This window comes from Tachyglossus aculeatus (assembly GCF_015852505.1).
Source record: "Tachyglossus aculeatus isolate mTacAcu1 chromosome 12 unlocalized genomic scaffold, mTacAcu1.pri SUPER_6_unloc_1, whole genome shotgun sequence".
In the NCBI taxonomy this organism is placed as follows: Eukaryota; Metazoa; Chordata; class Mammalia; order Monotremata; family Tachyglossidae; genus Tachyglossus; species Tachyglossus aculeatus.
This window is the reverse complement of record NW_024044828.1, coordinates 14,601,535-14,617,996: the sequence shown is the minus strand read 5'-3', so window position 1 is coordinate 14,617,996 and position 16,462 is coordinate 14,601,535. Positions and strand designations below refer to the sequence as shown.

The 16,462-nt window shown below is 46.0% G+C and overlaps 1 protein-coding gene across 1 annotated transcript in view; it reads left to right on the top strand.

Annotated features, from left to right (window-relative positions):
* The first annotated feature begins 228 nt into the window (after positions 1-228).
* Positions 229-16,462, top strand: part of LOC119921069 (store-operated calcium entry regulator STIMATE-like) — a 31,686-nt gene continuing 15,452 nt past the window's right edge. Inside the window, exon 1 of the mRNA XM_038741415.1 lies at positions 229-331. Coding sequence (XP_038597343.1) covers positions 229-331 — 103 coding nt within the window. The remainder of the gene's footprint in view (positions 332-16,462) is intronic.

Genomic DNA, 16,462 nt, shown 5'->3' with positions numbered 1-16,462 from the left:
GGCGGAGCCGGGGAGACCTCGAGGGTCCCTTCCCGGCCCCCCGGCTGCTCACAACTTTTCTCTTTGTCCCAGGCCGGGGACGCCGCTTCTTCTGCCGCTCGCCAGCCACGGCCCCCTCCTTCCTCTGCGTGCCCTCGCGGACAGGGGGGCCCGGGGGACCCCGCTCCTCTCCTCCTGCCGCCGCCGCCGCCGCCGGTCCTCCTCCTCCTGGCCGTCCTCCGGGCCCCCATGGCCCCGCTGAGCCGAGGCTGCGACTCCGGGGCGCTGCTGGACCGCTTCGGCCTCACCCTGCAAGCCCTCCTGGCCCTGGTGGCCTTCAGCACCCTCATGTGTGAGTAACGCCGGGACCCCCCCAGGCCGGGGGCCAGCGAGGGGACCCAGTGCCGGCACCAGGGCCTCGGCCCCCTCCAGTCTTCGGAGAATAATCATCATCGGCTTCGTTAAGCGCTTCCTAGGTGCCAAGCACCGTTCTGAGCGCTGGGGTGGATACAAAGTTATAGTAATGGCATTTATTAAGCGCTTACTAGGTGCCAAGCACTGTTCTAAACGCTGGGATGGATACAGTCATAGTAATGGCATTTATTAAGCGCTTACTAGGTGCCCAGCACTGTTCTGAGCGCTGGAGTGGATACAGAGCCATAATAATGGCATTTATTAAGCGCTTACTAGGTGCAAAGCGCTGTTCTAAACGCTGGGGTGGATACAAGGTTATAGTAATGGCATTTATTAAGCGCCTACTAGGTGCCAAGCACTGTTCTAAACGCTGGGGTGGATACAGAGTCATAATAATGGCATTTATTAAGAGCTTACTAGGTGCAAAGCACTGTTCTGAACGCTGGGGTGGACACAAGGTCATAATAATGGCATTTATTAAGCGCTTACTAGGTGCCAAGCACTGTTCTGAACGCCAGGGTGGATACAGAGTCCTAGTAATGGCATTTATTAAGCGCTTATTAGGTGCAAAGCACTGTTCTAAACGCTGGGGGTGGATATAGAGTCATAATAATGGCATTTATTAAGCGCTTACTAGGTGCCAAGCACTGTTCTGAACGCTGGGGTGGATACAAGGTTATAGTGATGGCATTTATTAAGCGCTTACTAGGTGCCAAGCACTGTTCTAAACGCTGGGGTGGATACAGAGTCATAGTAATGGCATTTATTAAGCGCTTACTAGGTGCCAAGCACTGTTCTGAGCGCTGGAGTGGATACAGAGCCATAATAATGGCATTTATTAAGCGCTTACTAGGTGCCGAGCACTGTTCTGAACGCTGGGGTGGATACAAGGTCATAATAATGGCATTTATTAAGCGCTTACTAGGTGCCAAGCACTGTTCTGAACGCCAGGGTGGATACAGAGTCCTAGTAATGGCATTTATTAAGCGCTTATTAGGTGCAAAGCACTGTTCTAAACGCTGGGGGTGGATATAGAGTCATAATAATGGCATTTATTAAGCGCTTACTAGGTGCCAAGCACTGTTCTGAACGCTGGGGTGGATACAAGGTTATAGTAATGGCATTTATTAAGCGCTTACTAGGTGCCAAGCACTGTTCTAAACGCTGGGGTGGATACAGAGTCATAGTAATGGCATTTATTAAGCGCTTACTAGGTGCCAAGCACTGTTCTGAGCGCTGGAGTGGATACAGAGCCATAATAATGGCATTTATTAAGCGCTTACTAGGTGCCGAGCACTGTTCTGAACGCTGGGGTGGATACAAGGTCATAATAATGGCATTTATTAAGCGCTTACTAGGTGCCAAGCACTGTTCTGAACGCCAGGGTGGATACAGAGTCATAGTAATGGCATTTATTAAGCGCTTATTAGGTGCAAAGCACTGTTCTAAACGCTGGGGGTGGATATAGAGTCATAATAATGGCATTTATTAAGCGCTTACTAGGTGCCAAGCACTGTTCTGAACGCTGGGGTGGATACAAGGTTATAGTAATGGCATTTATTAAGCGCTTACTAGGTGCCAAGCACTGTTCTAAACGCTGGGGTGGATACAGAGTCATAGTAATGGCATTTATTAAGCGCTTACTAGGTGCCAAGCACTGTTCTGAGCGCTGGAGTGGATACAGAGCCATAATAATGGCATTTATTAAGCGCTTACTAGGTGCCGAGCACTGTTCTGAACGCTGGGGTGGATACAAGGTCATAATAATGGCATTTATTAAGCGCTTACTAGGTGCCAAGCACTGTTCTGAACGCCAGGGTGGATACAGAGTCCTAGTAATGGCATTTATTAAGCGCTTACTAGGTGCAAAGCACTGTTCTAAACGCTGGGGTGGATACAGGGTCACAGTAATTGCATTTATTAAGCGCTTACTAGGTGCCAAGCACTGCTCTAAACGCTGGGGTGGATACAGAGCCATAATAATGGCATTTATTAAGCGCTTACTAGGTGCCGAGCACTGTTCTGAGCGCTGGGGTGGATACAAGGTCATAATAATGGCATTTATTAAGAGCTTACTAGGTGCAAAGCACTGTTCTAAACGCTGGGGTGGATACAGAGCCATAATAATGGCATTTATTAAGCGCTTACTAGGTGCCAAGCACTGTTCTGAGCGCTGGGGTGGATACAAGGTCATAATAATGGCATTTATTGAGCGCTTACTAGGTGCCAAGCAGTGTTATGAGCGCTGAGGTGGATACAAGGTTATAGTAATGGCATTTACTAAGCACTTACTAGGTGCAAAGCACCGTTCTGAACGCTGGGGTGGATACAGAGTCATAATAATGGTATTTATTAAGCGCTTACTAGGTGCTAAGCACTGTTCTGAGCGCTGGGGTGGATACCAGGTCATAATAATGGCATTTATTAAGAGCTAGCTAGGTGTCAAGCACTGTTCTGAGCGTTGGGGTGGCTACAAGGTCATAATAATGGCATTTACTAAGCGCTTACTAGGTGCCAAGCACTGTTCTGAGCGCTGGGGTGGATTAAGGTCATAATAATAATAATAATGGCATGTATTAAGCGCTTATTAGGTGCAAAGCACTGTTCTAAACGCTGGGGTGGATACAGGGTCATATTAATAAGGGCATGTATTAAGCGCTTACTAGGTGCCAAGCACTGTTCTACACACTGGGGTGGCTACAAGGTCATAATAATAATAACAATGACATTTATTAGGCGCTTACTAGGTGCCAAACACTGTTCTAAGTGCTGGGGTGGATGCAAGGTCAAAATGATAATAATAATAATAATAATGGCATTTATTAAGCGCTTACTATGTGCAAAGCACTGTTCTAAGCGCCGGGGTGGATACAAGGTCATCAGGTTGTCCCACGTGGGGCTCACCGTCTCAATCCCCATTTTACAGATGAGGTCACTGAGGCACAGAGAAGTTAAGTGACTTGCCCAAGATCAGGCTATGCCGCTTCTAGACTGTGAGCCCGTTGTTGGGTAGGGATTGCCTCTATTTGTTGCCAAATTGTACTTTCCAAGCGCTTACCACAGTGCTGTGCACACGGTAAGCGCTCAGTAAATATGGTTGAATGAATGAATGGGCGACACGTAGCTGGCCTGGCCGGGGTCGGTCCCCCCTGCCCCTGGGTGTCCAAGCCCACAACTCCACAACTTCTGTAACTTTCCTTTCCCAAATCCTCCCAAGTTCTGGAAGTTGTGGCTTGGGAACTGTTACCTGTGAGGACTGAATACAGTTGTTTGTGCGGGAATGTGTAATAAGTTACCTGTGGTAGCAGACCCTTCCAGGGAACAGGCCCCCCCACCCCCGTCATTCATTCAGTCAATCGTATTGAGCGCTTACTGTGTGCAGAGCACTGTACTAAGCGCTTGGGAAGTACAAGTTGGCAACATATAGAGACGTTCCCTACCCAACAACGGACTCGCTGTCTAGAAGGGGGAGACAGACAAAACATGTGGACAGGTGTCAAGTCGACAGAACAAATAGAACTGTCAGTTTTTAATAATAATAATGATGGTATTTGTTAAGCGCATATTATGTGCAAAGCACTGTTCTAAGCTTTGGGGAGGATACAAGGTGATCAGGTTGTCCCACGTGGGGCTCACAGTCTTAATCCCCATTTTACAAACGAGGTAACTGAGGCACAGAAAAGCTAAGTGACTTGTCCAGTGTCACACAGCTGACAATCGGCGGAGCCAGGATTTGAACCCATGACCTCTGACTCCCAAGCCCGTGCTCTTTAGCTGTTGAGTCCTAGAAATCAAGAAATAATCTCACAGTGTTCCATAATAACTGTAGCATTTATTCATTCATTCAATCGTATTTATTGTGCCCGTACTATGTGCAGAGCACTGTACTAAGCGCTTGGGAAGTACAAGTTGGCAGCATATAGAGACGGTCCCTACCCAACAACGGGCTCACACTCTAAAAGACTGCATTTAAGTGCTTTACTATGTGCTGCAGGCTGGGGTTGATACTAGATCCTTCAGTAGGGCACAGTCCTGAGACTTCTTGGAAGGAGGATGGGATAAGATTAACACATTTTGGTGGGTGGGTGGTTTTAGTAATGGTATTAAGCGCTTGCTATGTGCGGAGCACTGTAATAAATACTGGGGTAGATACAAAATAAGCAGGTCCCACATGGGCCTCACAGTCAAGTAGGAGGAAGAACAGGTATTGGATCCACATTTTGCAAATCAGGGAACTGAGGCCAAGAGAAGCCAAGTGACTTGCTCAAGGTCACACAGCAGGTTGGTGGCAGAGCAGGGATTAGAACCCAGGTCCTCTAATTTGCAGATTCATGTCCATCCCACTAGTCCACACTGCTTGTTTGTTTTATAAGCCGGAGGTGGAACTAAGTAAAAAAAGTTGGTGCGGAGTAAGCAGGCTATATGCCTACCAACTCTATTATATTGTACCTCTCCCAAGCGCTTAGTACAGTGCTCTGCACACAGTAAGTGCTCAATAAATACCATGATTGATGATCGAGTTATATTGAGAAGAAAGAATGAGGCTGTAGCTCTTTGGGTTGAGTGGCACAGATGGTAAGGACATTCACGGTGGGCGGAAGAGTGGATCTAAGCGAAAGTTTTCAAAACTGTGACAGAAGTGTATGTTCAGGCTTAACAATGAGAGGTTGTTAGCCATTTGAGGGAAGATAAAATAGAAAGTGGGGATTGACAGGCTGATTAAAGGGTAGGAGAAGAGGGTGAAATTGAGGAACAATTGCCCCTCTCCTACCCCTCCCCACCCCCAAGAAGTTGACAATCTGATTAATTGAATTTTCCTAAAGCCTCTTATTAACTCCATCGAGTTCTCTCTCCCTGCGTTAAGGGGTTAAGCTCTGAAAGGAGAGTGCAAAGTAATTTGAAGCCCATTCTTCAAGAAACTTAGCAATTAAACCTCTACCAAGTGTGTTTAACCTAACAAAAGGAAACCTAATTCAGCAGCCTCCCATTTTAGTGCTTTTTAGCAATAGCTTTGTTGAATCAATCATCCATGGTATTTATTGGGCGCTTACTGTGAGCTGAGCTCTGTACTAAGCACTTGGGAGAGTGTAATAAAACCGAGTCGGTAGACTTGATCCCTGTCCATATGGACACTTTTAAAGAGCTCTTCCACTTCAAAATAACACTGCATAATTTACTTTGGCTTCAACACCTCCCTTCCCTTTCCTCCTCAACCTCTGAAGTATTTTATCTACTTGAGTGCCATTTCAGTTTAGCAAAGGTAAGGGCAGATCTATTTAGCGTAGATTGTGTCCAGATCCCTTCCTCTCTCCAAGAACCATGACTAACTTCATTTTACATGGTTAATTTTGGAATTGAAATGATTGTACTATGGCAGGGATCAGGTCTACCTACTCTACTGTACTCTCCCAAGTGCTTAGTTCAGGGCTTTGCATACAGTAAGTGCTCAATTAATATCATCGCTTGATTATGTGCCTGTTTACTCCCTTCTAGATTGCAAGCACTTCACCTTACTTTTGAAGACAAAACTGCCAGTGGAATTCCACCCGGGTGTGTGAGTGATTGTAAAATTGTAAAGGTTGGACCCTACAGGCAGTTTAAATGGTCAATCACTGGTATTGCTTGAGCACTTACTGTGTGCAGAGTACTGTGCTAAGTGCTTAGGAGAAGCAGCGTGGCGCAGTGGAAAGAGCACGGGCTTTGGAGTCAGAGGTCATGGGTTCGAATCCCGGCTCCGCCACATGTCTGCTGTGTGACCTTGGGCAAGTCACTTAACTTCTCTGAGCCTCAGTTACCTCATCTGTAAAATGGGGATTAAGACTGTGAGCCCCACGTGGGACAACCTGATCACTTTGTATCCCCCCAAGCGTTTAGAACAGTGCTTTGCACATAGTAAGCGCTTAACAAATGCCAACATTATTATTATTATTATTAATACAGCGGAGTTGGTAGACACATTACCTACCCACAAGGACCTTAGAGAGGGAGGCTGACATTAAAGTAAATTATAGATATGTACATCTGTTGTGGGGCTGAGGAGGGGGTGAAGATTAAGTGCCGAAAGAGAATAGATCCAAGTGCATAGAGGGCACAGAAGGTAAAGGAAGTAGGGGTAGAGTCTCCCATTTGTAACCTGAACTCCTCGCCATGGCGATCGCATGTGCGGAACGAACCTGCAGCCAACACGGATCGCTCCCCTTTCTCCAGGGCTACTTTAAAGAGCCTTTTAGTCTGGCAGATGGTGCGTTGCTTCTCAAACGGGGGGCCTCCTTCTTGCCGCTCGCCGCTCGCCAGCATTTTCAGCCAGCAGCTGCCGCCCCCCAGCTGACAACAGCAATGCCGCATTGTTTCAAACTGTGCTTCAGTGGATCCAGGGAATCACCCCACTAAACACAGCCGTCCCTCTCTGATGCATAGTGATGCAGCAGGTTGGAATTCTGGCCCCTTCTGGTCCCTGCCCGGTGGCACTGGCTTCCCAAGAGTTTGCCTTCAGCCCCTGAGGACCGGAGAGCGCAAAGTTCTCCAGGACTGCATTCAGAAGTGTAGCAGTGGAAAAGATCAAAGGGGCTTAGTCTGGTCTCCTGTGTCTAAACTATCCAAGAAGGAGGTCGTCTGTTCATTTTTAATATTCCTAGTGTTGTTCCAGAGCCACTATTCCTGGGTCCGGTGCCTTCCACCATAGCCGGTGCCAGGGTTTAATTGACTGGAAAATCAAGAAATTCTAAATAATAATAATTGTGGTATTTTTTAAGCACTGACTACGTGTACTTCCCAAGCGCTTAGTACAGTGCTCTGCACACAGTAAGCGCTCAATAAATACGATTGAATGAATGAATGCCAAATGCTGAATTAAGCACTGGGGTAGCTACAAAATGTGCTAGTGTAATCTTCTTGTGGGCAGGGAGTGCGTCTTCTTCTGCTGTTATACTTCCCTACGTGCTTAGTACAGTGTTTTGCACTCGGTGCATGCTCGATACTGCAGTTTAGTCTACTTTTGTCTTCTGTAGAAATGAACTGGCAAGCAACCTCTTAAAATTACTAATGGTCTATAAGGAGATGAGACCCTTTCAGGATTATCTAAAGACTCCCAATTCCTAACTATAATAGTTACTTTTCTGTCCCTCTAATCATATTTTTAATTCTTTTCTGAATCCTCTCTGGTTTCTCAGCATCCTTTTTAGCATGTAGTAAACAAAACAATGTATTATTCTAATAATCTCTTGTCAATTAAGAGGGAAGATTTATTTCTTCCTGGCTCTCAAATGCTGGCATTAACTTAATAATGATCCTTTGCCCAAGTTGACCATTTCCTAGGGGAAGCCAAGGAGGAGCTGGGTTTCTGGTAGAGTTTTGAGGGCTGTGAAAAGATGATGGGCTGAAAAGGTGAGCTCCAGGAGAGGTTGGGTGGAGGAAAATCCAACGACACTGCCTTTGCCATTAAAGAACCCGAGTTTGCCCTGGGATAAGTTGGCGATGTCTTCCATGGAGTGGATGGGGAGAGGTCAGTCTGATGGGGGAATGTCAGGTTTCAACTTTGCTATCCGACCATGTTGTGGGTCAATAGAAGCTCCGTTCTGGCCAAGGAGACAGACAGGGCCTTCTGCTGCGTTAACAGATGGGTAGTTTTTGTGTTCGGTTTGTGATGAGGAAGCGCTGGAACAAAGGGAACCTTTTCCCATTCACAGAGATTCACAAAAGGCTGGGTCAAGGAACTCACCCCATATGGGACGATACCCCAGCGCTGACAGTGCCTCGCTTGTCATCCAGACGTTGAATTCTGGCCCTTGTATTCTCCCTCCCCTTCCCCATGGCAGAGTCAGCGTGGACTGTTCCTTAGAGATGTTGTTTACTGAAGCAGTGGGCGTTAAAAGCATCAAACGCTGTTCACGCCCACCCGACCCGTGAAATATTATTACATGAACTGGTGCTGTTTCCACAGAGTCAAGGCAGGCATGTTTCCCAACCCAGAGGCCTTGGAAGAAACCGGTGGTTAAAGGCTATCGTCTTTGCCGCTTTGTCTATTAATCCTGGAAACAGATGCAATGGTGGCATTGTGGGGGAAAGGAGAAAGGGCAAGTGGAAGCTGGGGATCCAGAGAGGGAAAGCTTGATGAACAGGGAAAAGCAGTAGAGGGAGGGCAGAGCGCTATCTGGAGAGTTTGAGGGAGGACAAGTAGGAGGGTGGGTGAGAAACCTGCTTGTGGGTAGCCAGCAATGGCCTCTCCCCACCCCACTCCCAAGCTGGGGAGAGACCCCTCTGAAGAACCAAGGAGAGGCTGGGTCTCCACTGCTAAGTCTCTCCTTAGCACTCCCTGCCGGTCCTCTCAAAGCTATCTGTAGGATGGATGTTGGTTGTTTCAAAACTCCTGACTTACACCTGGGGGTTTCTGTTGGCCCACTATTATCCTTGCTGCTTTGAAATACTAGATAGTTCCCTGTCGAATTGTGTTGGTGGGGAGAAGTGGAGGGAGGGTGGGGTGTCCATCATATTTTCATCTGTTCTTGTTGATCTAGGCATCCTCTGCCTAGAGGAGGAGGCTCGCTAAATTGACCTCTTGAGATCCTTTCCAGCTCTCTGACTCTCTCCTCTGCCAGGATCCTATCTCATTTCCAACCTGAAGCTCACCTCCTCCCATGGACAACCAGTGGGTCATCCATCCTATGGGAAAAAAATGGTGAAACGATAGAGCCATTCATCCTTGGATTTTTTTTTTAGTGGTATTGAGTGCTTATTATGTGTCAGGCACTGTTTTAAGCGCTGGGGTAGATAGAAGTTAAGTTGGACACAGACCATGTCGCCCATGGGGCTCACGGTCTTAATTCCCATTTTACAAATGAGGTAATTGAAGCACAGAGAAGTGAAGTGACTTGCCCAACAGACAAGTGGTGGAGCTGGGATTAGAACCCAGGTCTTTAGGGAGTCATTTCCTGGAAGTGTTTATCCTTTTTTTGTGTGTGTGTGTGGGTGTGTGGGGCGGTGCATTTCTTGGAAGCATTCATCTATGGGTTTGGTGGGGAGGATTGTTTCTTGGAAATACTCATCCATGGGTTTGGTTGTGGGGGAATTGCTTCTTGGAAGCATTCATCCCTTGAATTCTTGGCCCTTTCAAAATCGAGGGGCTTACTTAGAGTTGCTTACTCTTCTGGACATGGAGGACCAAGCCCCCTTTTGTGTGAGGGTCACCTGACATAGTCTCTTGTCTTCCTGCCCAAGGCAGATGCCTGACAGAGCCCCTTCCATTTGTTTGAGCAGGCGTCACTCTTCAAAATGTTTCTAACAGCTGGGCCCATCTCTTCCTTTCATTGTTCTCCAAAACAATGAGGAATGAGATGAATCCCCAGGGGAGCAAGCCAGCAAAGCCTTGTTTAGGAGGAAAGTTAGAGTGGAGTCTTACCTAGGAAAAGCCCTACTCAGTGGCATAGGGCTGATCCGCAAGTATTCTTGTCTCTGTGGAGACCCTTCCCCTGCACATAGTGGAAGACCCATCTTAAAAACAAGAAGCAAAATAATTTCATTCATTCATTCGATCGTATTTATTCAGCGCTTACTGTGTGCAGAGCACTGTACTAAGCACTTGGGAAGTACAAATTGGCAACAGAGATGGTCCCTAACCAACATCGGGCTCACAGTCTAGAAGGGGGAGACAGACAACAAAACAAGTAGACAGGTGTCAATACCATCAGAATAAATAGAATTATAGCTATATACACATCATTAATAAAATAATTTGTCTCGTGGCCTTGGTTCCATGTTCCACAAAGAACAATTCCACTAGTGCTATTAGAGATATAATTTTCTGTAGTCGATTCACTTTATCAAGTGACCATGGGAAGCAGCATGGCTTAGTGGAAAGAGCCCGGGCTTGGGAGTCAGAGGACCTGGTTTCTTATCCTGTCCACCGCCACTTGTCTGCTGTGTGACCTTGAGCAAGTCACTTCACTTCTCTGTGCCTGTTACCTCATCTGTAAAATGGGGATTAAGACTGTGAGCCCCACATGGGACAACTTGATTACCTCGTATGTACCCCAGAGCTTAGAACAGTGCTTGGCACATAGTAAGCTTAACAAATACCATTATTATTATTACCACTGATTATTTTTTTTCAGGATATATGCATTTGTCCAATTATGTTGAGCCAAGGAGGTTCCAAAGATCACGGGACTGCGAGTCAGGAGACCTAGATTCTAGTCCCTTCTCCCAGGATCTCCTGACTCCCAGTCCCATAATCTTTCCTTCTAGAAGGACACTCCATGGCTCAGTATAGTTGGATGAATGCATAGATCCTGAAAAAATAAAAATAAATGGTCACTATAGAAAGTTTTATCTGCTTCGGCAAAACAAAAACCCACTGTGGAGATTTTCAAGTCTTCTCGCAAACTCTTTTTAGCTGCCACATAAACATTTTGAAAAACACCTTGCGTCTCTCTGATGGCAGAAATGTTTTTGCAAATGTTTTCCAGTGGCTACTGTGCTCTCTCAAATGCTTAGTACAGTGCTCTGCACAGAGTAAGCACTTAAATACCATTGGGTGAGTGGTCACTCATTAGGAAAAGCTGTGCAGAAGATACTTGGGCAGCAGTGAGTGGGCAGTGAAACTACCACAGAAACAAGGGACTATCTTGTATGTCCTACAGGACATCTTTGATTCACCAAAATAATGGAAATACATATAAAACTTTTGTTGTGCAAATCTTGGCTGGTCTCCAAGAATACTACCAAGTAAACCATCAAGTTGCTGAAACGGATTTGGAAATGATGGTATTTATTAAGTGTGTTCTACATGCTAAACACTGGAGTGGCAGATTCAGATAATCAGATTGGATACAATCCCAGTTCCATACAGGGTTCACAGTCTGAGGATATTTTATCCCCATTTTACATCAATCAATCAATCAATCGTATTTATTGAGCACTTACTGTGTGCAGAGCACTGTACTAAGCGCTTGGGAAGTACAAGTTGGCAACATATAGAGACGGTCCCTACCCAGTAGTGGGCTCACAGTCTAGAAGTGGGCTCACAGTCTGTGAAGAAACTGAGGCCCAGAGAGGTTAAGTGACTTTCCCAGGGTCTTAGGGCAGATGACTGGCAGAGTAGGGCCTTGGCTCTGGGTCCCTTGCCTCCCCCTCAGCCAGTCCTCTCCTTAATGTTCTGCTTCCCAGGGCCCCAGGGTGGGTGGGCAACACCCTGGAGGTGGCCTCTGTGGGACTCTAGTGATCTTACCGGCTTTCCAGGCTTTCACAACGAGACAGCTCTGCCCCCAGATGCCCTATTAGGCAGTTCATTATTTCTCTGAGACTCACTCTTATCTTTTAATACAGCAGTCTTACTGACTCTGATAATTACCCTTCTGAGATAACTCTCTTAACTCCTTTACATCTAATGAGGTGTGGTAAACTCTGCTCAACAAGGTGTAGGCCATTAACCTCTCTCCTCTTAATCTGTCATTTTTTCCTGGCTGGATTGCCAGCTCTACACCCTGGGGCCAGGATGGGGGGTGAGGGGCAGAGGGTTCTCAGCCTGGCCCTGCCTGAATCCTTGAGCCCAAATCAGGCCAGTGTGGGTTGACATGGAGCCATCAAACAGGTAGTTGCCCTTCCCTCCCCTTGTTCAACCCCGGACCCTCCTTCCAGGGAGCAGGGTTCCCCTGCTTCTGTGAGGGACTGGAGGGGAGATAGGTAGCCACTGGATTGAGAGTCAGGAGACACAGATTCCACTCACAGATTCCACTCTTAGCTCCACCACCAGCTTGCTGTGTGACTTCGGGCAAGTCACTTAACATTGTTGAATCTCGGTTTCCTCATCTGTAAGGAAGAATCAACATGACTTCCATGGAAATTAAAAAAAAAAAGGGTCATGAATAAGACATCTGATCAATAAGTATATAGGCAGGGAATTTGCCTGTTTTAATCTGATATTGTACTCTCCCAAGCACTTAGTACAGTGCTCTGTACACAGTAAGCACTCAATAAATATGACTGAACTATAGCTCTTTCTCTCAACAGTTTGTTTACAATAAGAATAATAATAACAGTGGTTGCTAAGAACCTAATTAATTCATATCAGCCCCAGTGCTTAGAGTGCTTAACACATAGTAAGAACTTAACAAATACTATTAAAAACAAAATTTCTAAATTCCAAGCACTGTGGTAATCACTGGGATAGATTTTTTTAAGTGCTTATTTTGTGCCGGGCACTGTACTACGTGCTGGGGTAGATACAAGATAGGTTGGACACAGTCCACTTCCAACATGAGGCTCACGTTCTTAATCCCCATTTTATAGATGAGGGGGAACCGATGCATAGAGAAGTAGAAGAAGATAGAGAAGTGAACTGACTTGCCACACAGCAGACAAGTGGAAGAGTTGGGATTAGAACTCAGGTCCGCTGCTTTGTCCACCAGGTCATGCTGCTTCAACACAACGTAAGCAATTCAGACAATCCCTGTCCCACATGGGTAGGTTGAATCTACACTTGCTCAAACCTAGCCTCGAATAAGACCTGAGAGTTTCCCTTTAAGGCTTGTTGTGGGCAGGGAATGTCTGTTATTATTGTACTCTTGTTCATTCATTCATTCATTCAATCGTATTTATTGAATGCTTACTGTGTGCAGAGCACTGTACTAAGCACTTGGGAAGTACAAGTTGGCAACATATAGAGACGGTCCCTACCCAACAACAGGCTCACAGTCTAGAAGGGGGAGGCTCACTCTAGAAGGGGCTCACTGTTCAGTACAGTGCTTTGCCCCAAATAAGTGCTCACAAATATGAATGAATAAAAAGACCCCCCAAAATGACTCTCTGCCCTGTTAATTCTTTAAATTCTGTCCCATCTCTTATCTTGATTCCTCACCTCCCCACCAACACACACACAAAAACCTTTGCCCCTTCTTGCCCCTGCACACAGTGAAAAGTTGTCATTTGTGGTGGTATCCATACGCAAAGAAGACACCACTGACAGTGAAACTTGTGTGTGTGTGTGTGTGTGTGTGTGTGTGTGTGTGTGTGTGTGTGAGAGAGAGAGAGAGAAAAGATCACTGCAGGATCTAAAGTCTTGGCTGCATTGTGCAAACCTGTATTTGCATTTCAATAATCTCTAAAAGGAAGTGTAATCAATTGGTTCATAGATTGCAGATGTTAAAATGCTTTGGAACCTTTGGGTAATTTCCAGTGGACCTCTGGGAAATTCATGTGGTTCTTATTAAACCTCTTACACCCTTCAAAACCTGTAATGGCCTCACAGCTCTCCAGAACCTCGAATGGCCTACACTTCCCGTGGTGGGTGAGGCCAGTGTGAGTGGGAAGGGTTTGGAGGAGTAGCTGTATCAGTGCTCAGATGATCTCATTCTCAGCTGTGGTTTTTGGCAGCTTTGAAACTCGTCTGCAGCCGGGCAAGAGCTTTTGAGCAGGATCAGCAGCAAGGCACAGTCTTTAAAAATCATTTTCACCCGCAGAAAGGAAAATGGGTTTGTAGGGCCAAGCCTTACCCTTCCAACCTCCTTTCCTCCCTTTCCTTCTTCCCCCTCGTGATTTGTGGAGCTCAGGCCAGGACTTTGTCCTGCAGTCAGGGAAGTGACAACTCCTCACTCTCAGCTTAAAGGCTGTCCATCACCTCGCCCCCTCCTACCTCACCTCCCTTCTCTCCTTCTACAGCCCAGCCTGCACTCTCCGCTCCTCTGCCACTAACCTCCTCACTGTATCTCATTCTCGCCTGTCCCGCCATCGACCCCTGGCCTGGAATGCCCTCCCTCCACACATCCGCCAAGCTAGCTCTCTTCCTCCCTTCAAAGCCCAAGAGCTCACCTCCTCCAGGAGGCCTTCCCAGACTGAGCCCCCTTTTTCCTCTCTTCCTCCCCATCCCCCGCCCTACCTCCTTCCCCTCCCCACAGAACTTATATATATTTGTACAGATTTATTACTCTATTTACTTGTACATACTTACTATTCTATTTATTTTGTTAATGAAGTGCATATAGCTTTAATTCTACTTGTTCTGACGATTTTGACACCTATCTACATGTTTTGTTTTGTTGTCTTTCTCCCCCTTCTAGACTGTGAGCCCCTTGTTGGGTAGGGACCGTCTCTATATGTTGCCGACTTGTACTTCCCAAGCGCTTAGTACAGTGCTCTGTACACAGTAAGCGTTCAATAAATACAATTGAATGAATGAATGAACTTCACAGTGATCTTGGAATTTGGGTTCCTCTAGTGTTGCACTGGAAACTTCATTATAGTCAATTATGATTTTCTTTCCAATGCTGTATTTTCATTTTACTGCAGAAACCTTGGATTTAAGATGTGAATAGTATATTGGATATATTTAGCTCTGGCTTGGGAAAAAAAGGTCTTTGTTTTTGCCAAGATGGAAATGAATCCTTCATCGTGTAGGACTAGGAACTAAAGGATAAGTTCTGAAGACAATACAGTGCTTGGCACATAGTGCTTAGCAAATACCATAATGATGATGATTATTACCATGGGGAAGTCCAGCCCATGGATTAATTCTGACACTACAATCATCTTTGGTTGCAGAAAAAAAATGCATTTTTTTTCCCCTAAATTCCTCCCTGGAACCTTTTCTGGGATAGTTTTGTTTTGTTCCTACAGTAGATGGCACCATCGATCAGTCTATCCAACCCTGGGCTGAGCCAAACTTTGGAAAGTTGCGGACAAGATTCCTTGACAAATGTTTTCACAAGAGAAAGGACTGTGGTGTCCGTTTACCCGGCGGACTGGAAAATAATTTCAAAGGGAACTTTCTGCAGGATGTGAAGGTTGGCTGGCCGTTAGGAAGGAAAAGGGTTTGGAGGGCCAAGTGTCTCTTCTCCCCTACAGCACTCCCTCCTCACCTCCTTCACCCAGATCAGAGAATTGATATGAAGGGAATGAGCGATGAATATGATAATGATGGTATTTGTTAGGCACTTACTATGTGCCAAGCCCTGTTCTAAGCGCTGGGGTAGATACAGGGTAATCAGGTTGTCCCGCGTGGGGCTCACAGTCTTAATCTCCGTTTTACAGATGAGGTAACTGAGGCACAGAGAAGTTAAGTGACTTGCCCAAGGTCACACAGCCGATAAGTGGCGGAGCCAGATTTAGAACCCACGGCCTCTGACTCCCAAGCTCGTGCTCTTGCCACTAAGCCATGCTGCTTCTCATGATCACCTGATTACCAAGGGGAGAAACTGGGTGGCCAGGGAAAACCCCAACTCCAGAAGGATCTCAGACACTAACTCCTTCCAGAATGCAATTGGAAATTTTCCTGCCAAAAATAGTGTATTTAAACAAAAATAATAATTATTAGAGCTCTTTTCAGTTATATGAGAGTACCATGTCATCTTTGGGTTGGGACTCTTAATTAGAGATAGAAAAAACTTTGCAGAAAACAATCCTTCATTTGATAAGATAAACTATAACTTAGTGTCCTGGAAATCAATCAATAGTATTTATTGAGCATCTAGTACGTCTAAAGCCACCAGACTGAGCGCTTGGGAGAAGGTAACCCAAACAAGATGCACATTTCCTGCCCTTAATGAGCTGATAAGCTAATGGGGGAGAAAGACAGTCAAAAATTAAATTTAAATGTTGTAGATGAGAAGATTGGGGTTTCTGTTCCCTTTCTCCTTATTCTCTGACTTCCAGCTCTTCTTAATTCTTCTCTCCTGGTGGTTTCTATGTACAATCTTCCCCACCACTGCAGTGCTGCTTGCCAAGTCTAAACAGCATGAGCCTGTTGTTGGGTAGGGACCGTTTCTATATGTTGCCAATTTGTACTTCCCAAGTGCTTAGTACAGTGCTCTGCACACAGTAAACACTCAATAAATACAATTGAATGAATGAATGAATGTCCTACTCCCTGTACTTCCCATTGCCCTTTTCCTACCTGTCAAATTTCCTTTAGTCAATCAATCATTGTTAGGCAGCAAGGTCACAGGCCTGGGGGTTGGATAACCACCCCTACTAGAATTGTTTGGACATCCTGGGAGCCCCCAGAATCATTTGGCACATCCTGGGACCGCCCCCCCCGCCCGACCCAGAATTGTTTGGAACATCCTGGGTGGTGGTTAGTGCT